At 40.8% G+C, this 24,304-nt stretch overlaps 1 protein-coding gene across 3 annotated transcripts in view; it reads left to right on the top strand.

Moving 5' to 3' along the window:
- Positions 1-24,304, top strand: part of dcc (DCC netrin 1 receptor) — a 318,930-nt gene that overhangs the window by 136,911 nt on the left and 157,715 nt on the right. For all 3 annotated transcript variants that reach the window (XM_038733764.1, XM_038733762.1, XM_038733763.1), the window contains exons 4-6: positions 3,584-3,871; positions 8,110-8,260; positions 8,989-9,125. In XM_038733764.1, the coding sequence (XP_038589692.1) occupies positions 3,584-3,871; positions 8,110-8,260; positions 8,989-9,125 (576 nt within the window). The remainder of the gene's footprint in view (positions 1-3,583; positions 3,872-8,109; positions 8,261-8,988; positions 9,126-24,304) is intronic.

Here is a 24,304-nt window from a genome sequence, read left to right as displayed (position 1 = left end):
GTTGGCCTTTGCCAGGGCTGCACCAATCCTGTTTGTGATATTCATGGACAGGATATCGAGGCATAGTCTTGGCGAAGAGGGGCTGCGGTTCGGTGGGCTTGGGATCTCGTCACTGCTTTTTGCGGATGATGTGGTCCTGATGGCATCATCGGTCCATGACCTTCAGCTCTCACTGGATCGGTTCGCAGCAGAGTGCGAAGCGGTTGGGAAGAAGATTAGCACCTCTAAATCTGTGGCCATGGTTCTCAGCAGGAAACGGGTGGAGTGCCAACTCCAGGTAGGGAATGAGTCCTTACCCCAAGTAAGGAGTTCAAGTACCTTGGGGTCTTGTTCATGAGTGAGGGGAGACTGGAGCAGGAGATACAGAGCAGCAGGGGCGGTATTGCACTTACTTTACCGCACCGTTGTGACGAAAAGAGAGCTGAGCCGTAAGGCAAAGCTCTTGATAGGCTTCATGGGAAATTGTCACATTCTGGGAAGTTGCTGCACAAAGTGTCTTCATGTATTTATACTGCATGAGTACCTCGTGTATTTATCCCATGGGGACAAAAAACCAGTCACACACCAATATTATGAGGACTCACAACACTTGTGGGGACCAATGGCAAGTCCACACAAACACAAGACTTTTCTGGGGTTAAGATGAAAAGCGCTTGTTTAGGACGTATAGATTAGATGTTCAGCAGTTACACTGAAGTGTTAGGTTAAGCCTCCAGGAATGAAATCTACATCAATACAGTGTCCTCACAAGTGACAAAGACAAGACTGTGTGTGTGCAGCTGTAGGCAGCATTGTGATCCACATAGGAACAGACAGCAGCCGAACTTATATAAGACACACAATACAAATTCACATGAGCGTTCCTGTCGCCTCCAATCTGTGTGATGTCACAGCGGCTCAAGTCCTGGCTGCTGTGAAGACGAATAAACTTGCATCCAGTGGCGGCTCGTCCCCCGATTCAAGAGTCAAACTGAAGCCTTTCTAATGTTACAGAACAGAAAGAGAAAGTTAGTGTTTGTGTCAGAGTTAAAGTTTCCCGGCGGAGAGTCAAACCAGCATGAAAACAACATAACACAAACTGCGAGGAAAATGAGACTCCAAAATGCATTTATTTTTCTCTCTCTTCCCTAGCTGAAAAGTCTTCACGAAGATTCATATGCTGAAAGATATTTGGGACTCTTGTGATTTAGAAACTTGTTCATAACCACACTAAATTTTAAAACATGAGCAGCGAAACATTGCTAGTGTGTCAAAACTGCAAAGCAAAATGCAATGTTTTTTCTCCAAATATAATTTTTAAAAGACACAGAATTTGCTTATAAAACATCCCTTTTCTAGAAATTTAAGGAACTAAATACTGCATATAAGAAAATAAATTACTTTTATCGATCCAGGGTTTGACTCAAAGTGTGCCATGGCTTAGGGGTTGAGACGCCATCCATAAACCGGAATGTCCCTGGTTTGAATCCAGTTGGATCTTTCTTGCTTCTCCCTTTTTCCTCGTTTTTTGTAATCTTTATTCTTGTGCTCCCAAACAAAGCCAAGAAATGCCACAAAAAAAAGGCCCAATTGCCTGCCAAGATCAAGGGCAGAATCAATGCTGGTCTCTCATTTTTAGAGTTTAGTTGCTGTCTCACTGTTTATCTTGAACTAAATTAAAACCTTTACAGTTCGCTCTTATCTGGCAATAGTACATTTCAAGTTGCCTACTTTGTTTATTAATTTGGTATCTGGACGGGCTCCTGAGCCACACTAATGTCCTCTTGGAATGTGTCATTAAGTGTAATTTATACTTCTGCGTCGAATCAACACTGTAGGTGATGGCATAGGCTACAGGGCTACGCCGTTGCCTGACGTGCACCTCCTCAAAAATGTAACTACACGTCGAGTCGATGCAGACCGTAAGCACTGTGATTGGTCGGCTGGGTAGCCTCGCAATGCCTCTGAGCGGAAAGGAAGTGCCCGTGCTTTGAAGTGACTTTTACTAGCTGCCAAAACGGCGGCTGTAGCACAGTGGATCGATATATTTGACCGTCACAACCTGAGCGAAATGACTGGTTTCACTATCAGAATGTGATCCACTCTGTCGATAACATTTAAAAAGACTATACCAGCCACATGTATATAAAATTTTACTCCCATTCATGTTAGCTGAGGGCTAAACCGGAAGTTAGCCTGCTCGGCCGGCAAAAGTCGACACAGTGGACACTAGCGCTACTGCCGACTAGGGTTTGGGGGTGTAATTGCAGAATGACGGAGACACCTACGCACTGTCTCTTTTTATTTTCTGACTGTGCATGGGCAACCAAAGTAGTTTCCCCTCTGGGATTTGTAAAGTTATCTTATCTAGTCATAATCTAACGTACGTGCTGGAAATATTTCTCGCCACCTGCCAGGACTAGTGACTTCTCAGAGTCTTGTTGTCAACATGAGGTTGAAAGGCAAACAGAGAAGCCTCACAAAAGTATTAGGAAGAAAGATTAACTGTGCTTTGTAATGAAAGCAATTTTCACAGTATTATATTATGTTCACTTTGATGGATCAGTGACCCCCGTAGAAAAAGACTAATGGGCCCATGTGAACCCCTCCCAGAGAGTGAGCGTCAGATGATAAAATAACCGGGCTTTTCAGTGTGAGAGAGGAGTGAGCTGGCTGTCAGCAGGGTCATGTGTTTACGTGGCTACAGGCTGTTTGTGGTTGAAGTGAATCTGACCAGACAGGAAACAACGTGTGTCCTAAACACAGCCGACTGGACACTGCCTGTCCACGCCATCCCTGTCTTTCTGTCCTTCTTGCTTTCTGTCTGACTTTCATCCGTCCTCCCGCTGTTCAGAGTCTCTTTCTCACACAAATACACCTGCTGTGCCTCACTTCTCTTCTTGTTGACCTGAAAAGCCTTTACTGTCAGCTCACGTCTTCTTCTTGCCCCCTGCTGCTGCTGTGTGTCTTTTGTCTCTGACGCAGGAGCACCATTAGCACTGACAGCAGTACTAACAGCACTACTGACAGCAGTAGTTTTAGTAGATTTAGGTGTACAAGTATTTCCATTAGTAATGATTAAAGTACTGTAGTTAAGACAGAAGTAGTGGTATTAGTGATCAAAGTAATGGCCATTCACTTCCCGTCAGTACAGTACACAACATTACACTTTAGCACAGTTCTCAATTCTACCGGTATTATTGACTATTCAGGACAGTTTGAAACAGTGCAGTTCAGTAGAGTCCGGTTCAATACAGTATCATTTTTGACAGTTCCACATAGTTTATATAAATACATTTTAGTACCGCTCAGCTGTGTTCTTTACAGCTCAGCCTTCTTCTGAACTGGACCGAGTTCAGCTTAGTTGTGTTCAGTTGACATTCCTGATTCCCCTGCGTTGGTGTTGTTGTGGATCACTGCTTTCAGTTTGCTTTTCCCTGTTACAACCAACGGTCAAAATGAAAAATCACTGCATGCGGTGAAAACAGGACGCTTTAGGCAAGAGTCAAAGAAACAGTCAATAAAATATGTAGATTTACGCTGAGTGAATTCTATCAATACATTCTTCTCTTTATAAACCCGTCCCTCTCTCGCCTCCCTCCAGGTCCTCTGAAGGTGGTTGTCCCCACCGAGTCTGTCTCCTCGTACCTCGGCGACACCGCCCTGCTGCGTTGTGAGGTCTCGGGTGACCCGACGCCCGTCATTCGCTGGCAGAAGAACCGAGAAGACCTACCACTGACCTTTGACCTCGACTCCCGTTTAGCGGTGCTGCCTTCCGGCTCTCTGCAGGTCAGCCGCGTCCAGCCGCCAGACTCGGCCACGTACCGCTGTCTGGCCGACAACCCCAGCAGCACCAGGACTGGGACGGATGCCGAGCTACGAGTGCTCCCAGGTAACAGATCGAACACACAGCTGCTTGGTTTATTGATCCATACAACATATGTGAGGTCTTCATGCTCAGTTAGTGCCTTAAGGAGCTACTGAGTCTAAAATAGTTTAATTTTATGGTTTCAGTGGAGACTTTTGACGTCCCACAATAGTGTTGATGGAGTCTTTTGTGTCTGGATAGACCTAACTTGGAATATCCGGCATGAAATATTATAACATATCACTCTCTGGACATTTATAACATAATTGAAATGTTATTTGTGTTATCAACCTACAAACCCAGACTGATTTGGATTCCCAGTCTTGTTACAGTGAAGTACTGCACCAGCAGTATTACTTAATGGTGAGTTCTACTTCTCTGCAGTTATCATTTTGTCAGGCCGTAATTTTTTTTATTCCCTCCCAGTGCTGGATGTCTCCTTTAAAAATGAAATGTGATGTAATGAATATATAGAGTGTAAGATGTGATTTTAATAATGTGTCCGTGGGCTGAGAGGAAGCAGCTTCTCATCAGTCTGCAGGGAGTCCGTCAGCCGCTGATGTTCCATACACTCCACACCGTCCAATTATACGAGTCCATACACCGTCCACTTCATCACTCTGACTACAGCTCGGGTTAGCTCTCTCCCTGGTTAAACGCCACTTTGACAAAGGCTCACGAAGTGCTCGATCCCAGCGGGGACTCCCTGGAGCCGAAGCGTCAACCTTCAGCAGGATAATCACGCGTGCTTTGTATTTCCACTTTTCATCATTGCCCTCCCACCCATACAGCTAAAAAATACTTTACTACAGCTTTTCACAAGTTAATCCTTGTCTGGTCAAGTGGCGTCCCGGAGGCAAGGTTTAGGAGGGAAAGCTCCAAGGTCATTCTTTAGCCTCAAAATGCATTTCTCTGCATTAAGTATTAAGAGCAGGACAGCCACTGTGCCCAGCCTCAGGGACCAACTCTCTAAGCCAGTACCTTGGTCAAGGGCACTGACAGGAGAATTATCCCAACATACAGTACATGGTGGGGGAAAACTGGAACACCCGGAGGAAACCCACGTAAACACAGGGGGGACATGCAGGCCCTGTCCCGACTGGGAATCGAACCAAGGACCTTCTTGCTGTGAGTTGACTAAGCCTGCCTGCAGTATGGGAGTAAATCAATAAAACTAAATAATTAAAGGTTAAACATAAAATAAGTATTGTTAAAATTGACATAAATAACGATATTTCACATTAAATACAAAATATGTAGCCGTATAGTAAATAAAATAATTACAAATGGATACATATATAATTGAGAAATAAATTAAAAAGAAAAATACATTTGAATAAAAATTAAAATTAATAAATCAATAAACCATATAGTAAAAAATATCCAAATGAATGCATAAATAACTACATTTAAAATGAAGACTAAATAACATTAAATACTAGCTAAATAATAAACAACCTAAATAAAAAAGTACGTACGTAGTATAAAGGTGTATAAAAAAAGCTTTCTTTTCTAAACCTACAAAAACTCTTCGGCGTTAACATCCACATTCATCCCTTTAAGAAAGATGATTTTACTAAACACTGTAGTAGATCTTCTGGTTTCCATTTGCGGATCAGACTGATGAAGCTGTAATGGTTTTCACGCTGTAATGCTGTTAACATGACGCTGTTAAAGGGAGAGCACATTCTCTCACCATACTGCCATGAGGTTTCCAGTTTAATCCTTTTCTTTTTTTCTCTTTGATCTGCATGAAGTTTTAATGGAACAGATGGATTAAGCTTTAATGATTTGGACTCCATAAAGATTTTATTAACTTTGACTTTATAAAGTTTTTATCAGATGAAGCCATCAGAACGGCTCAGAGGTCAAAGGTCAGAGATTATCAGATGGCACAATGTGATTTCCATGTGTCATTTCTAGATACTGCATCTCTGTCTGTTTGACCTTTGACTCCTGTCCTACTTTCTGCTTTGTCCAGTAGTAAGATTTTATATTTATTTTTATTTAACCAGATGATCTCATTGAGATTTAAAACCTCTTTTCCAAGAGAGACCTGGCCAAAACAGCTGTAGAGAGTAGTAGAGTCAGTCTTCATGAAGCAATCAGATTAATGATGGAAATGTGAGTATTGTTTCAAGATAAACCTGAACAGATGTGAAACTTTAAAATGATGTTGCTTTCTCCTTTAACAGCCAGCTGAAGCTAAAGATTAAACTTTGTAGAAACTTTAACATTAACAGTTCAAATCAGTTCACTGTCAGATCACCTGACTGGCTTCTCTTTCCATAGCGAAGGCTGCGCAGAGGCTCATGGGTATTGTAGTATTAGAGCAATCCACCATACTGACCTGATGATTTCTATGATTTCTTAGAATAAAATTGGAAATATTCAAACTGATGGCGATAACAGAGATTATAGTAACTATAGTTTGTATTTTTAGGGAGCATTGGGTAGAACCTAGAGAACTGGAATGGGAATTTATGCGGATGAAAAATCAACCAGCTGCTCAGTTGTGTGGCTGGAAGAAGCTGATGATGTTTCTGCACCGTGTTTTTTTCAATTTTGAATTGAGAACTCAAACAAGGTAACAAGTTCAGACCCCAACCATATCAGAATAATAACCTAATGACAATAATGACATAATGACCTTCCTGGTCCTAAGAGCCTATTTCACTGTGCAGTGAACTGAATGAAGGTTTGTAACTGGATGAATTGTGCAATAATAATCAGACAGTTCACCTTCATGTCAACATTTCAGAGGCTTTCCATACAGATGTTGTGTGTCTTTGTCTACTTGGGTATGTGTGTGTTCCTCCTCATTGTAATGCCAGCGGTGTGTCATCCAATTTGCTGACAGCCTCCTTTGGTGGCGTGTCCGTGGAAACATTAAAAGAGTCACACTGTCGTTCAGTGATTATCTCTGTGATCCCTCAGTCTTTACTCTTCTCTGTGACTAACCAAACAAAATCTGCTGTGTGGGCGTTTCTCCTGCTTCTTCTTCTTTTGTCTCCTCATGTGCGCTGCTGCAGTTTCTGCTGATGTCCTTATTTTCTGTTTCTGTCTCTGTTGTTTTTTCTTCCTGAAGCCTGAGGTCATGCACTATATATATATTATAAAAGCATTTAATATCATATATATACAGTGAAACTTAAAAGATTTAAACATCAAGTGTGACTTGTACATGGTGAAACAACTTGTTCTTTTTTTAATCATACGTTAATGCTTTTATTTTCTTCAATTACTTCCTGAAATGTAAGTTTGATTCATGTCAGCCTGAAGAAATGAGATTAAATGACCAAATGCTCATTTAAAGTGGAGGATTAATAGAGGATTACCAGAATACTTCACGTCAATGGTGTGTGTGTGTGTGTGTGTGTGTGTGCGCGTGTGTCTGTGTGTGCGCGAGTGACTGTGTGTGTGTGTGTGTGCATGTCAGTGCCGTGGGGCGTGTTGATGTAACTTCCTGTCTCCTGAAGGAAATCTTCTCGTCGTTCTTTGAGAACCTTCCAGCCCTCGGGCCAACCTGAGGGCAAAACACAACCTGACCGCTGCAGGAGTGTGTGTGTGTGTGTGTGTGTGTGTGTGTGTGTGTGTGTGTGTGTGTGTGTTCCTCAGGCCTCACTCTTTTTTAGATGAGCTCTGATATGTCAACTAAAAAAAATAAGATAACACTGAGATAGTTTTGGGATTCATCCATGTCAGTGTGACATCAGCTGGTTTGTCTGTCAGAGGAGTGCTGCCACATCTGGCTTGCAAATCAGATTCAGATTTCTTGGCTATGTATTTGTGTATTTTTAAAAACCTTGTGATGCTTTGGTACCAGGTTCCTCCTTGCGTTTCACAGACTGGGACGTTGTTGTTATTTACTCCACTGCTCACATTCTGAATGTTTGATTTGTGTATCAGGTTTTTTTATATTTTTAAATACCTTCAATTTAATTAAATTAAATTAATGCCATTTACATCAGCCGTAACTGTATGCTGTGTTCAGTGCTACTTTGTGTTGATGAAAAGACTGAGCAGTACCATAAGTCACTGCCCTTGACTTTTAACCATCTTACTGTATACTTTTCAGCATTACAGCTTTACAGAGCTGCTATATATATATATATATATATATATATATATATATATATGTGTGTGTGTGTGTGTGTGTGTGTGTGTATATATGTGTGTATATGTATATATAATCCACAATAATATATGGACCATTCAGGTACAGCTTTTCACTCCCATATCCCTCTGTCTGTCTTTCCCAGAGCCTGGGGTGAGCAGGAACCTCCAGTTCCTCCAGCGTCCATCCAGAGTAACGGCTCTGCTGGGAACCGATGCCGTGCTGGAATGTTCTGCCTCCGGATACCCAACTCCGAGCATCCAATGGAGGAGAGGAGAGGAACTGATCCAGAGCTGGTCTGTCTAACCGTCTTTCAGTTTGAATGTGTCTCTATTACACATTAGCCTAAGATAATCCATATGTAACAACCAGCATCTCTGAAGAGTTTTTCCCATTGGAGCCCTACAGGTACCCGAGCATGACCGGGTCATTAGTAAAAGCATAGTGATAGCATATTATAGTTTTATTATTGTCCACACATCACATGATCTCTGAGCCAGAGAGCCATTATTGTCCAGAAACACATAAAACACATCAGTGAGCCTCACTGTTGCACAATGGCATGTTCCTTAATCACCGTGAACACACACACTGTAGTTCATTTTGACATGTATTAATCGACAGCTGAACATAGTCTCTATTTAATGCACTATTTCTTCCCCTTTGAGTAATGTTTGCTACAAAATATAGCGTCCAGCTGTTGTGCGAAATTACTGATCCTTTTATAAAGATGAATCTACAGTATGTACTTCATGTGTGAGCTGTTTTTATGATTTACATCTTCACTAGGAACCAATAGGTGTATACACACTCAGAAAGTCTAAAAGTACTGAGGGACAGATTGATACATTGTTATTTTTTGTTCTTTTCCCAGGATTTTTGAGAAAAATAGGAAATTAACCGGAATTATCCTTTAAGTAGCAAAGCTAACTTTCAAAAAATGTTTTTCAATATTTTATTATTCGTTATCAACTGATAAAACAAACATGCAAACAAAATGACCTCACTATTCCTTCCTCTGTAGGAATAAGAAGTACTCTCTGTTGGCGGGCAGTAATCTGATCATCAGGAGTGTCACTGATGACGACTCTGGCAGTTACAGCTGTACAGCCACCAACAAGAACCACAACATCACTGCACACGCAGGGCTGAGTGTACTGGGTGAGCCAACACACAAGTTTGACAGTAGAGAGGGGACAGGAAACGGGGGAGAGAAAGGGGAAGTCGTACAGCAAAGGTCCCTCATTAAACTTGAATCACGTTATATAGTTGGCTTTTTAAAACACCAGGCAAAGGTGGAGCCTTCCACCTAAATCTAATTCTATCATGAACACTAAAACACTCTTGTACCATAAAAAGGACTGGAGTAAATGTCCTTACTGTCCAAACTCACTTAAGTCCTCACAGAGAATAAGTATAAGAACTCACACACATGCTTTCAGCACTCTGTTGTGTAAAAAAAAACAAAAAACGAAGCCATATCCCTTCTCAAAGCTCCCAAGGGAAAGAATAAAGAAATCCTGAGTGTAAACGGTTAACGGCCTGACATCCCCAAAGCAATAAAAAATAAATACAATAGAATAAAAAATCATCCATTCCTCCACTGACAGAAACCCTCCTGTCTGCAGACTCTCTCAGGGACAGAGAATCACATCCAGAATCAAATGCAGTCATGAAAAATAAAATCTGAGCCATCTGTTTGCTTCAGGAAGATTTCATAAATAAAATATATTTGTATTTATTGTCTGACTGCTCCTCTGCTGCTGCTGGATTCACACTGAAACTGCTCATGTATTCAGGTGTAGTCAGACACTGAAAAACAGCTGATTGTTGGTTTGGTAAGTGGGGGCATATTTCAGTTTCTAGTAGCTTATTTCTTATTTCACCATTTTAATTCTACTTCATTCTCCACCTTATTTTAGTCAAATCACATCTTGAATCTGCTCCCTATCCTTCCCTCTTTTTCCCCCACGCACACACCCACATCTCTTGCCTCTTACTGCAAACACAGCGGCTTGCCCCGCCTCTTCCTGTCTCTCTCTCCCTGAATGTGTCTGCTCCGCTGACTCTCTCCATCAGCAGTGTGTTTCATACAGCCGCCGAAAAGACACAACTCGTCTTTTGGATCTTTCCACCCACGATTCCATTTTTACTGCAGCAGGTGCACCACATGTGGAGGAGGCTTGTTAATGACATAGAAGACAGTCGAAGGTTCTGCATTTTTCTTTAACTGATGCGCAATATTGAGGTGCTTTATAGTCCAAGGGCCCAGGCCAAAATGATCTCCTGCAGGTACCACCCAAGGTGGCAAATTCTAGTTAGACAAAATATTTTCCCTTAATATGAAGGCTAATATAAAACATCAAATGTAATATCATGTCAAATGATGGCAGATCTGGATAGCCCTGACTGAAAAAATCAACATATCTCTTAGAATAGACTCAAAGGATGATAAAGGCAAAAACAATGATTGGCCCCCAAAAAACAGTAAAACTACTCATTTGATATGGTTATCATGTTTTAAAGTACCTATATGGACTCTACAAACAAACAGAGAGATTTTCCCACTGATGATTTGTTCCACCCTTAAAAGAAATTTATTTGGAACATAAATGGCATTTCACTTGCTCCTTATCTTTGGCTTTAGAAAAATGTAGCCAAGCCTTTGACCACTTTGCACGTTCAGCCACCCGAGCAAACCACCAACTGACCACATGAGAAATGAAGCAGACGAGGTTGTGAGGACGGCTGATATGACTTGCTATAAATAAACAAATAATAAAGTGTGCATATTAGCTGCCAGATTGTTTTTAAATTAATTACAAGATTAGAATTGTATAGTTTAAAAACAACTAAATGTTGTTTCTAGAGCAGCAGCATTAAAGTTTACAAAGTCACAATATAAACTTAATGACATTGTTATGACATTACTGAGTGACCTTTAGAAAGAGTGAAGAACCCAGACATCAGTCGTTATCAGTCCCTCCTCCCTCGCTGCTGTTATTCGCTGCCTGCAGGTAACCTTACCTGGTAGAGATGAGCAGGTGGTTTCTCTCAGCCAGCAGCTGAGTTTTCAACAATGTGACAAATTTTAAGCTACGTGGCAACCCAACGTAAAAGACAGCTTTCAATTTAGCTTGTTTGTAACATTTGGCTAACATTAGCAGCACTATGCTAGTATAAAACATGGATGGTAGACCGAGCAGATTAAATTAACGCTTTCTAAATATTTATGCTTGTTGAACAGATGTACTGATAAAGTATTGTCTTTTTACTCACAAAAGTTTTATTGCATGTACTGACAGTATTGTGCGTAGCTGTCGTCAGCTCGAGCAGTTTAGTTACCTTCACTTCACTATCTTCACTGTGGCCTCTCCCTCTGCTGGCCGCTGTGTGTATGTGTGTATACAGGAGCCAACACAGAGAGCAGAGGCTGCAGCCTGGTCATAAACACTGCGGTCTTCAGCCCTGGGCCTGTTAAATATAGTTTCAGGGCCCATCACTACAGAACATTAGTTTTCTTATTCATTCACTCAGATTTGATATAAATGATATGACTTTACTCTCGAGGCATAACGTTACATTATGGGACCCGCTAGACTCGATAGCAGTATCAATAAAAATACAGATCCTGGATCTTGATCAAAGTCTTTCCAGTCCACTACAAGTGGAGATCAAAAGAAAGCCAAAATGGTGAACTCGAGGCAATACAGTGACACTTAGTATGTGGGGTAAAAGCTATCCAAAAGTGCCATGGTCCCTAGCAAGCTTGAAAACGAAAACGAAATTTGTCACTCCAAAGCAAGAAGAGTATTTTGTTTGTTTGCGGGATCACACTGAAAAACAGGCAGCTTTGAAGAAAAATGCCGCAAAGGTGTCTGAGAGAGTGTTTGAAGCTAGCTTCCAAGAAGCTAAACTCAGGACCAAATCAAAAAAGCCACACACTGTGGCTGACACATTAATATTACTGTAAAAGCCATTTTGAACAAGATGCTTAACCCAGATGACGTTAAACAAAATGTGACCAAAATGTGACCAAAGTTCCTCTCTTGGATGACTCGATTGCCAGACTCATTGGTGACGTGTGCAGACATCAAATGTAGCAGCAGCAGCTATTGTTCAGATTCACCAAGGGCTTTGTGAGTGAGTGAGAGAAACCCAGATGTTGTGGTCCAGGGCTGTGCAGAGAACTTTGGAAGGGCAGGTGCTCAAAGTATAAAAGGGGCACATGGAACAAGGATTTAAAATGGGGCTGTTCTCCAAATATCGATACAGAAATATATTGTGGTGCATCCCTTGCTGATACGTGTATACAGATGCTTCTGTATCGATACATCAGCAAATGCTGTGACGTAGTCTTGAAAAAGAAACACGGGGAATACCCAGCTCTAGCGTTAAAACACTGTGGGCTGACAACTTACAGGGAACAGTTGCTGCTGAGGGGTTGAAAATTCACTCGAGTTGGAAATTTTCAACTCACGCGAAGGCCTTCGCGTTCGCGTCACCGGGACCGCCCCCTTTGCGCCGCCCAACAGGAAATTGAAGCTTTACGGATCTTTGCATTGACTTTGTATGTAAACTCACCACCCCGAACGCTCGCTTCGCTTTTGGTCTGAAAGCACAGTAAGAGGGAGATGCTCACAGAGACTGCTGCGCACCGAGAGCTACAGGGAGAGGAAACAATATACCAGATTCAAAAAAGTGTGGGAAATAATCTGAGAAGGATACAGAACTGGGAGAAAGGACGAGGTTGGCCAAGGCTCTTACAGTGAGACAAATCTATAGACAATGTGTGTGTTCATTCTGTTGGCCCATAATAACCATGACAGAGCACCATTTACCTTTCACATTAACATTTCATACCTTTGTCTGAAATCTATATAGAGCCATTTCTTCAGAAATATTATTTATTTTACATTGATGCTGACATTATTACATGTATTTACAGTCATTTAGTTTTAGATAGTAGGTTTGCTGTTGTAAACAGTTCAAATGTAGGCTAAATCTATTCCAACACTGTGCTGAATTAAATGATTAAATTAATTGTTTTAAGGTACACTACGTTTTTATTAAGTTACTGTAATAATCCTAGTTTAAGTGAAAGGTTTTGAGTCAATTTACATAAAAATACCAGACCTCGCGACGCCCGTGAAACTTTTCTCAAACAGCAAGAACGAAGTGAACTGAGCACCTCTGTTTATCTGTGTGTAGAAGTAAAGTTAGCTGTCGGCACAGTGTTAGCCGGCAGCTAACGTCACTTATACCGGCGACGCACAGAAATATACACAACAACTGTGCTGCTGTCTTTGCGTCTTCCTTGTAAAATACCTCCAACAACCCACAACAAGCACATTGTGGCAAACCCCACTTACGGCGGAATCAAAGGTGTCCTGCAGGCAGAGCTGCTGAATCACTAACAGTGTCTGAACGGGAGGGCTCGTCACAGATGAGGTCATCAGGTGAAAGGTCATCATGTGGGTCATTTTATTTACTGGGAAATTATTATTCATTCATTTTACTAACAGTTTAACTGGGCAGACCTTCACGAAATGGCCTTTACAAATTAAAAAACGTATTAATTAATTAAATTTTGCACTTTGGGCATCAAAGGGCAAAAGGGCAGGTGCCCAAGCACCCATGGCCCCCCCTTCTCTGCACGTGCATGTTGTGGTCACCAGCAGACCTAGCTGATGTGTTGTGATGGTGTTGTGCATTTGTCAAAATATGGCATCTGAAAAACAGTTTATTCATTACTTTATGTGAGGAGATGGGAGCAGAGTGGTTGTCTCGCAGAAAAGTGGTGCACTTGTGTGAATTGCAGAAGGAACTGAAAACCTTTTTAACTGATGAGAAATGCGATGACGCAAAGCTGCTTGCAAGTGATGAATGCCATGCAAGGCCGTGGCACATATTTTTCAGGATCCAAATTAACTGAACACACGAATTCAAGGCAGAAACAGAAATCTGCTCACATGCACGGACAAAATATAGAATATACATTCCACTCAAAGGACTCTCTCTGGCCACATTTGACCTGTTACCGCTCACCCTGCATTGTAAGCTATTAGGTTTACATTTCGAAACTCTTGAGGAGACGTTATCCTTTTATATTCCCTCAGCCTCCACCGACTCATTTGACTGGGTTAGGGGCCGATGTAGCTCAGCAATAGCTTTTAGAAAGATCTTCAAAATGAACTAAGACAAGACCGTGGTTTAAAACTGAATATCCAGTTATGCCAAACAGAGCTATTTCAACATTGCTCCCATTTTCCACAACATATCTATGCAAGATCAGCTTTTCAAGCCTTGCTGCTAAAAAAACTAAAAACAGAGTGTGACTGAGAGGAAGAGTGTGGCTTTTGTTCATTTCTGCCAGGAATTGCTGCCATCCTTAATAATATTACATACTGTGATTGGCTGCTGTGATTCATTTTGTAACATTTATGATGGCATTCTGCTATGTCACAGAGTCAGAACACTCTGTGGGGAAGCTCACTTCGCAAGACGTCTGTCAACATCGCCTTGTCACTAACCCCTGAGACGCTGTGAGGTGATTTTGTCGTACTTGCCAATGTCAGAATTGGGTCACTGGTCATTTTACCTACTGGCCCAAAAATACTTTCCCCCCATACACAACCATTGAAGAAACCTTAATTTGTGTCATAGTCAGTTCAGTTTACAAACAGCCGTACACTAAAACAACAAGGCTTCAGATACCAGTGAGATGTGAAATATCATCTAGGAAGGAAATCCAGTTTGAATAATAGAGTCACAGCAGACACTTTGAAATATGTGCCTTTACTTCATCTGGTTTGAAGCGAATAAACCAGCCAGTAGTTGACGTTCCAAACCAGAAAAGAAACCAGCCACATGAACCTGATGACCATGGATCTGAGAAAAATAGAGAGAGGTCCTCAGCAATGTGTTTCAAGTGGGCAAGTTGCTACGAGCCATCTGGTGTTATGCCGAGTTTTGCATGCCTGGTGAGAATTGCATGCACCTCCAAATAATGCTTTTAAACGCTATAAAATCAATGGTGATAAGTGATTCGAATGATTCGTTCATATATTTTATGAACGTTTAGAGTCTTAATATTTTATTACACTCAGTAGAAGCAGCATTCATTGAGATTCAGCAAAAATATGCGGTGATAACCCCGTTTGATCAGTGTGCAGAGCAAAGGATCTGAAAAGGACCTTTAAGAGGTAAATGCATAATTTGGCAGAACAGATGATGAAGGCTACCTGTCCTGATTTGGATCCACCTCTTTTCTCTGCACAAACGAGCGTTACCAGCCGCGAGGTGCAGGAAATTGCAAGACGCTGACAACAGAAACAGCTGATCAGTCCTGAGTTACAAGTTTGCTACATCAGAACTTATTCGGAAAAAGTGTTTCCTTCTCCCCTTTAACACATTTACTGTTTTTCGACAAAGGCAAAAACCACCTCAAGCGAGCGTAAAACTCTACCTTTTCTAATGCGACACTTCAAAATGCGCATAAAACACGTTGATGGAAACACAGCTAGTGAGTAACTTCCTCTGAAATGTATCCAGTTCTCTAAGTAACACATCCTTGGTTGTTGTTCATTTTAACACAAAGCTAACAATGAGAGTGACCAAATGATGGACGGAAAAGGATTTGTTGAGAGAAATGTCTGTTTGGTTCTGTTAAACAGATGAATATACTTGATTCTATTGTCATTATTTTACATATTCCTGAGGTTATGGAAACTGTAAAATCATTTGAAGAACATGACAAGTTATTATTTTGAGCACATAAGGTAAAAATATCTTCTTCTGGGACTTTGTGGGCTCCGTAGATTTCACTCCCAAACTAACATACAGGACTTTGAATACAGGGCTAATCAGAAAGAAACTACTTTTTTTTTTTTTACCTTTAATGAAACAAACAACAGTATTTTTTCTGCAAGCAGAGAGTTGAAATCAAACAGAAGCAGCTGTTGTTTGTTCGACTCTCAGGAGAAAATCTGCAAATTAACCTTCCGGTGTTTTCATTCTCCTTCCAGCTGGGCCTCTCTGCTCGTCTCCGTCCTTTCATGTCTTTGTCTCAGCATCCCCTCTGAGTCTGTCTCTGTGTTCACATCACATTCATATTCTGTTTACACTCTGCTCTCAACAGTTGCTGCCTGCAAAAATCACATGTTGTTTACAATAAACAGGAGGAGTCTGTGTCTTCAGCACCCCATGTCTGGGATCTGATCATAAAGCTGAATTCCTACATGTTAACTTAGTGCCATGGAAACATGCTCAGGTCATCATAAGATTTTGTAGGTTGCGAAACACGAGATGCACCGCACATCCATTTTCTTTAGAATTTGGAAATCACCTGCCTTAGTCTATCTGTGCTTTTGATGTGTGCTACCTCCCAACTCATCCAATAAGACAATGGTGGAAAAAAGCAAATGACGTCGGGTGCTTTTCTGCTCTGAGTTGAATTTTTGGATGGAAACACTTTGGCCGAATAAGTTCTGATGTAGTGAACTTGATCACGTCTGATCAGCTGTTTCTGGATATTCCCATTACGCACAGAGACATGGCTGGTAACTACTTGCCCGCTTGAAACGCATTCCTGAAGCTCTCTCCATTTTTCTAAGATCCTCAGGTGAGGCTGGTTTTGCTTCTGGTTTGGAACCCATACGTCTAGTTTATTACAGCCATATGTAACATCAACTACTCTCGCTTTAGCTGGTTTATTTGCTACAGCCCAGCTGCTGGAAACACCCAATTAGCAGTATCGCTTTTTTTCTTTTTTGCAACATTTCAAAAGTTCACTTAAAATTTGCATGACAATTGGATGGAAACATGGCTAGTAACAACTTTATGTCCACTGACTGATTGGATAGTATCTAATGTTCGGTAGGGAGATGGGAGGCAGCGGGTGGATGTCTTGTCCTTGTGTGTGCTGCAGCTCAGTGTGTTTCTCCACCAGTATTTTTGAGTGTGTGCCACACTAGGCACTAGGCGAGCATTATGACACGTGTAATGACTCAGAGAAGAAACGGCTGGACTACAAACAAGCTGTTTGTATAGTTTGTGTTAATATGCTTTAGCTGTGTCTTTATGCCAATAAAGACGCTTGAATTGAAATTGAAACGAGATGACGCAACTCCCTCTATATATGGCAGTGGAGCGACCGTAGTGACGGAGTAGCTAAAGCAATTAGAAGCATGGCAGAGCATGTGACAGGAAAAACCTAAGAAGCGTCCAAGAAAAGTTTCTTATGCTCCAGATAAAAAAGAAACTTGCCGTGGAGGAAGGAGGATTATTGTCAAAAAAAGAAAATGATGGACGGCGACATGAATAACCAGTGGTGGAGCTTTTACTCGATGGAGAGAGCTAAGGGCAGACACTATGTCACATTACTGCTCTTGGACAGGTTGGTAGTTGTGAAATATTAGGAGTAGGATATGTACTGTGGCTATTGTGTTTACTCTACTTAAATAATGGACTATTGTCTTGGAAGTTGTTGACTAGTTGACTAATGTTTTGAACAACTACTAGTCAAGTAGGAAATCTCCAGAGTGAGTGTGCTGTCTGGCCTCTTGCAGGAAAGACCAGCCTTTTTTCTAAACCCTTACATACTGTTCGGGTCAAATTTGACCCGTTTTGATTCTGACAGCAGTAAAAAATACCCTAAACATCATTCTATTAGCCTGAAATTTGATGACTTTTCCTAAAATGACCCAAAATACACAAATCTACATATTTTAAAATGTTATACTTTTGTACAGGTGGTACAATTTTTTGTACATTGAGGCTGTTTGATTGATCATATATGGTGCAAAAAGGGAGCAGAAGAAACCCAGAGGTCAGAAGGAGCCTTGACCAAGCGGGAAGCTTCCGGTCTGAGAAGTGAAGCAACCGTGGAATTCCCCTAAACCTACATTCTATTGAACGGCCAGCAGGGGGAGACTCCGGCGGTTGCATAAAGAAGTCCGGTTCCATTAGAAATAATGGTAAAATGACCCGACTTCTCAGCTAACTTATTACTTCACTTTCCTAATGAGTTTATGGTCTCAATCACTCCTTTCATGTCTTCTTTAATACAACATGATGTTCATTTAGTAAATTATGGTCTCATTTCAAGGAAAATAGACCGGAAAGCAGGGGATGCTTCAGGGCAGGACTGTCTGTGATTGTCAAGTTGTTTCCATGGTGACCTGTCAACAGTGTTGACAGGTATAATGTAATGTAATACATTATAGATTACTAGTTACTAGTTATTTGAGAGTAATTAGTTATATAGGGGGTATGCGCATGATGTCACATGACGCAGTTACGCTCACTGAGTGGCAGAAGGACGAGCAGCAGTGTTAGCTTGAATCAGCTAAAACACAAACAACACGTCTAAAGTGGGAAAGAGCTGGACCACTGGTTCTTTGGTAAGCAGTAAGGATCACTGTCGAGTCCAACTGCCTTTAATTTGCAAAACGCAGCCATGGTAACAGATGTTTTGCCACTCAGTCCAGCGTGTTACGGAAGGGGAAGTGACATCAACGCATATCCTCTATTGCAATATTACTGTCTCTGAATTGTAATGCTTGACACTACTTTGGCGTTACTTTGAGTTACTTTCACTGCTATTTATAGGCCTATTATTCTAATAGTAAGATGTGTATGCATAGGTGGGTTCTAGTGATGTGCAGAGTTATATCTGCGGATCATGTGGGTGTTTGTTATAAAAATAACCTTCTGATTAAAAGCTGGGGGAGAGCTTATGAAATAGGATGAATCGTCTCCCCATTAACAAAGATGCTGTGCGCATTTAGGTATGAGGTACAGCAGCATAATATCATTGATTATTTAAATCTCCCGACAACACATTACTTTAATAGCGTTGCTTATGTAACGCATTACTCACAACACTGCCTGTCAATCAGGCTAGAGTTGGCTGTTCACTTTCTCTGGTGAGTACATTTTGCTTTAAGCCTGTGTTTCACTAGACAAAATTATCATCTCGTTTAAAAAAAATTACAGTTAACGTTATTTACAGATGCATCTAGCTAAGCAAGCTAGCGAGGTCCACACACGGCTGTTAGCTCCAAATATGGTCACGTCCGGTGCTGCTGGTTGCAAAAAATCAACATGTCGGCATCCTAAAGACCAAACTCAAGGCTTCAAATGGCAGTCCACAAACCAGCGGGTGACGTTACGATGACTACGTCCACTTCTTATGTACAGCCTATGGCCTTCACACAGACACAAGATCTGCACCTGCAAGCACAAGCACCTGCTATGTAATAAAATAAGCTACAAAGTAGAGTATAAAGTATAAAAGTATAAAAGTCTAAAGTTTCCTATCACTGCTTTGAATGCAGAGACTAGTTGATAATAAGCAATTTATTATTTATTGTTGTGTGTAAGTGGTGAATGGTTGTCAGGGTTTAATGGTTGCAAGGGTTAAACATGGTTAGATTATAAATTCCAAAACTCTGAAAACTGTATATATAATTATATTTATATTTAAATAATTATGACTTTTATGTTTTTATGTCTTGTGTAAAACAGGACATGATGCTGCGTAATAGTACATGTTTTTTAGTGTTGTAAAACTAAAAAAATACACTCTCCCTGCTCTCTGAAACATTTATTAAGGATTAATCATTAATTTATTAATGTGACATGGGCTATTTAGATATTTCTAAATAGTAACTAATATGAGAATTCTTTATACTGTGAAGGTATAAAATTTGAACAGTATGTAAGGGTTAAATCTATGAGTGAGTGAAATCAGTGAGCAGGTGCAAATCTAGCCACCATGTGCCAGCGGCTACAGAAAAAAAATGGCATGAGGGAAAGAAAGGAGTACACAGGAAGGAAGAAACTAAATCAATCGAAAGAAATCCGAAACTTAAAGCTGACATGATCAGGATTACCCTTCTGAGTAATTTTAGCATTTAGAGGAGCACACAGGAGCTGATGCTGTAGATTTCTACCCTTCATTTATTTCAATCTGTTTTTCTGTCATCTCTTACCATTAAATGATCTTTGATAAAACATTTCAGAGCTAAAGTAGACAAGGATTTAAACTGAGGTTTTCCTTATCATGACGAGCCTGCAGCTGTCTGTGAACGCACTCTGGATTTATTTATTCATCCCTCGGTCTGTCTGCCTTTTATCGCTCTCTACCTGAAAATTAAATATATTTGATAAGATGAACAGTTTACTTACATGCTACATTTATACACTTGCATATTTATGGACATTTCTGTTTAACAAACAAACACAGGAAATGTTAAAAGTTTTGGTACAACAACTCACGGCATTCTCACCAATCTGCTGCTCTAATTCTACTTTGCCAATGTGTTCAGTTGCTGTTAAGCTGTTATCAGTGAACTCGACACTTTCTGTACAGATATTTCACATTAAAAGTCCCCTAGCGACTTACAGTCAATAGCCACTCCCTTTTATGGTAGACTTTTAATGTGAAACATCTGCAGGAAGTGTTGAGTTTCACTGGCGTTAGCTTAGTTGTGATGCAATGTTGAAGCAAATAGGAATAATGAGGGAATGAAAAGAGCATTTGTGAAAAAAGAGAAAGTGACTACTGTCAAACACGATGAAGACATGTTTTTGTGACTCAAGACCCATGTAAGTGAAAAGTTCTTTGAGCCATTTTGGAATTAAATCCCACTATTTATGTCCTTAAAGCATTACATTACATTTCTTCATTTAGCAGACGCTTTTATCCAAAGTGACTTACATTTATGTCAGAGGTCACATACCTAGGGGAGCAACTAGGGGTTAAGTGTCTTGCTCAGGGACACATTGGTGGATGGGTCAGAGTGGAGAGTTGAACCCAGGTCTCTCACACCAAAGGCATGTGTCTCATTTTGCATTTACTGAGGCCAAACGTTCACTGAGGACATGTGAAAAGAGTTCAGTATTAAAATATAAAACCCTACACATAAACTGAAAAAAATTATAGAAAAGTTTGCTGTCAACATGACAAACTTACTTCTTCAGTCTCCAGAAATAAGAAATATGTTGTGCTAATATGCCCATTACACTTTGTTTTTTCAAATGGAGGCAGTTAGAGGGTGATGAATATCCACAGTGTGGTGATGTATGGAGATGTGTGTGTTCTGACTCCACAGGGCAGTGACCATGATTAGATGATTAGGATAACGAATGTGCGTGTTGTTCCCCATAATAATGAGTGCAGCCCGGCTCATTAGCCGGTTCCTGTTAGCGGCTTAATGAAAGCAGTGAGAAACAGAGCCACTACTGCAGCTATCATTCATATTCAGTGCTGCTGTCAGCGCACGCTGCTGGTTTTTGCGTTGGATGCTAATGGAAAAAATCTTACAGAGTGGATTACAAAGTGTCCTGTTACCAAAGAGTCACAGGGTTGAGCCCAATAATCCGCTCACACAGTGTTCTACAGTGTTCTACAGTGTTCTACAGTGTTGTTAGGGCATTATACTATGTTATCTTGTTGCTGTAAGGCTATCATTGTGTTGCTGTGTTGTTAAGGTCTGTTTATAATCTTCTTATAGGTGTTGTTATATTGTATCATGAAAATTATAGTATTGAAGTAGTGTTAGTGATGTTATTTTTAAATATTAAGGTTTAGGATGAGATTATGTTTTTTGACTCCAGTCCAGATCCAAATGCTTTCATCTTGAGTTTGCTGATTCCAAGTTGAATCTGACATTTGTATTTGCCTACATGTTGATGAAATATGACATACGGGAACAACAGCTGTGGATACCTTTACTTCCCAAATACAGTGGCACTGGTTCAAAACTATGAAGTTTATAAACTTACATTTTTTTATATGATATTTTTGTTTAACTGGTGAATGTGAAACTCAACTAGAAAGAAGAGGTCTCACTCTGATGGAGATGGGGAAACAGTCCATTCACAGTTGTACAGATCTTCCTCCCACACGAAGATCTTTGGCTGAGTACAGATACTAGCTTGCCAGCACTTATCCCAGACAACAGCCAAGTTTATTGTTGGCCTGTTAGTTACATGTATTCTGTCAATCTGGGTGTCAGAACTCTTGTGCTCACAAATACATTCATGTTCAAACAATTGATTTTCAGTCAAATCAAAATGAAATTGAAGATGGCCTTATAGGTAACTTGTGTGTGTGACGCAGACTAACAGGTTTGTTGTGGGAAGCAAAGTACCAGAACGTTGCCGCAGTCACTGAAAAGTGTGCTTACAGCTGGTTAAGTTACTTTAGCCAGCTGTAATGCGGCTATTTAAGCAGAATAGCGAATAACAGTGTTGTGAACTGATTTATAACCAGTGGAAACACTGAGCAAGATAACCATAGTGACAGTGGACGGCGAGGGTCGATCAAAGAATTGCGATATCATTATTGACGGTCATACGTTACATGCTCACCAGTGTGCAGAGACGAATGAAACAAAACGTGGTCAGTTATGTGTTGTAGTGATGAGAGTTTGAAGTGAAGTAGGTCTATTTCAGCAACCTGTCAGCGGCGGCTGACCTATTTTATTTGATTCACCAGCGTAGTTTTTTACTTGCCAGTAGCGAGTGCTAATTTGGGCCCTGTCAGAGAGGAGCGACTCAGTATCCAGTAGCCAGGCACACTGCTGGCTGCAGCTATGTTTTACTGAAGCCTGAAAGGATGCACGGCAAGTCAACCTCAAACCCCCCACCACTACTTTACAGGTTTGGATTTAAAATAAGTGGTTTTGTGTTGCATTGCTAATGCAGGAGCAATTTCAATGTGGTTGAGATGATTAAATCACTAAACACACGCGCACACACACACACGCACGCACGCACACACACACGCACACACACTCAGACACTAATTCACAGTAGTAAAACACAGATTTGTTTAGTCTCTGTGGTCTGCGGTGATTGTCTCCGTTCACTGTGGAATCATGAAGTCCCTCTCTAAGAAAAACAACAAATGTGCAGACACTCACACACACACACACACACACACGCACACACACACGCACACACACACACAATTTCCTGGTTATGGCCTGCGGGGTTCCTCTCCTGATTAATTACAGGCTCTGTGAATTACTGTGGGTGTTTTAGAAAACATTTAACAAGCTGCCAAACTCCCCCGCTGAGCCACCGGCCGGCCTGCTGCCGCCCGCCCAGAAAGACTGAAAGACATGAAAGAGAAACGGGACAGAGAGACGGGGCGGGGTCACAGAGCTCCTGTAGAGAGAGGGAAGTCTTCACTAATACAGAGGGAGGTTATAAGTCTGTCAATATGTCGATCTGTCCAGCCAAGACGTTTTCAGCCAACTGGAATCTATAGTGGAAGTGTATAAAACTACTCAGATATTTTGGAGTTGTTACTCTCTGTCTCTATGTTGGATAAAAACACTGCACCCTTAATAAAACAATACCTTTGGATTACATAATGTAACAACAACAATAATTTGAAGTGTCGTGGGAAGCTGGAGGGGACAGAGGGATGAAAATCTCTTAAAACTAAAGCTAAGTAAGATTCATCTCTTGTGTGTTTAGCACAGAGACAGGTCCAGGATGTGTTTAGCTTAGCACAAAGACTGGAAGCAGGGGGAAGCTGTTAGCTAGCTCCAACAAAAGTTGAAACAGGGCTCCTACCAACAACTCCAAAGCTAGCTGAACATACAGGTGTTAGTTAGCAGTTAGCTTCCCAAATTCATTCATTCTTTCTTTCTTTGATATTTCTCCACTCATTCTTCCTTCCTTCCACATTTTCTTCCCTAAGTAGGTTGAAGTTATAGTGAAGTGAATAAATTTGATTAAAGGAATCTTTTTGGTGCCTGCGGGGGAAAACTAAGTCACTGTTGGATCTGTTTGATGTTACTTTGGCCTTGATTTAACTTTGACACATTAAATTCATATTTGACTATATCTCTGTGTTATTGTACAGTGAGTCTCAGGAGACAAGGGAGAGGCAGATATGAGACTGAAGGAGACATGTATAATAGAGATTTAATAAAAATACATTATTAAGATTTGAAAGTTTCTCCTTATAATGTCATCTTGTCTGATAATGATCATGTTTAGACATGTTCTCTTGTATCAGCATTAATCCAGTGATGGTTGTCTTTACATCCAGTGCAAACAGGAACTGTTAGTAGCTCATGTAGCATGACTTTCTGTGGAGTAGATTCACCAAAAAGTAAAGAAATATAAACATCAGCTGAACTTTTTAATAAGAGCCTCAGTTTTCATCAGATGTGTTGTGCACTGCAACATAAAGCTTGACTGATGTTGTACAGGTGTACAGGTAAATTATGGTTAATAATAATAAAAAATGCATGCAAAATGGTCAATAGGGTTCTAGCTTTGCCGTTTTTCATAAAAGACATCAAAGTCTTTTC

The sequence above is a fragment of the Micropterus salmoides genome, unplaced genomic scaffold (assembly GCF_014851395.1).
Source record: "Micropterus salmoides isolate LMB-PRFRI ecotype aquatic unplaced genomic scaffold, ASM1485139v1 Ms_hic_scaffold_20, whole genome shotgun sequence".
NCBI classification, from domain to species: Eukaryota; Metazoa; Chordata; class Actinopteri; order Centrarchiformes; family Centrarchidae; genus Micropterus; species Micropterus salmoides.
The sequence above is the reverse complement of the archived record's forward strand: the minus strand, read 5'-3'. Positions and strand labels throughout refer to the sequence as shown.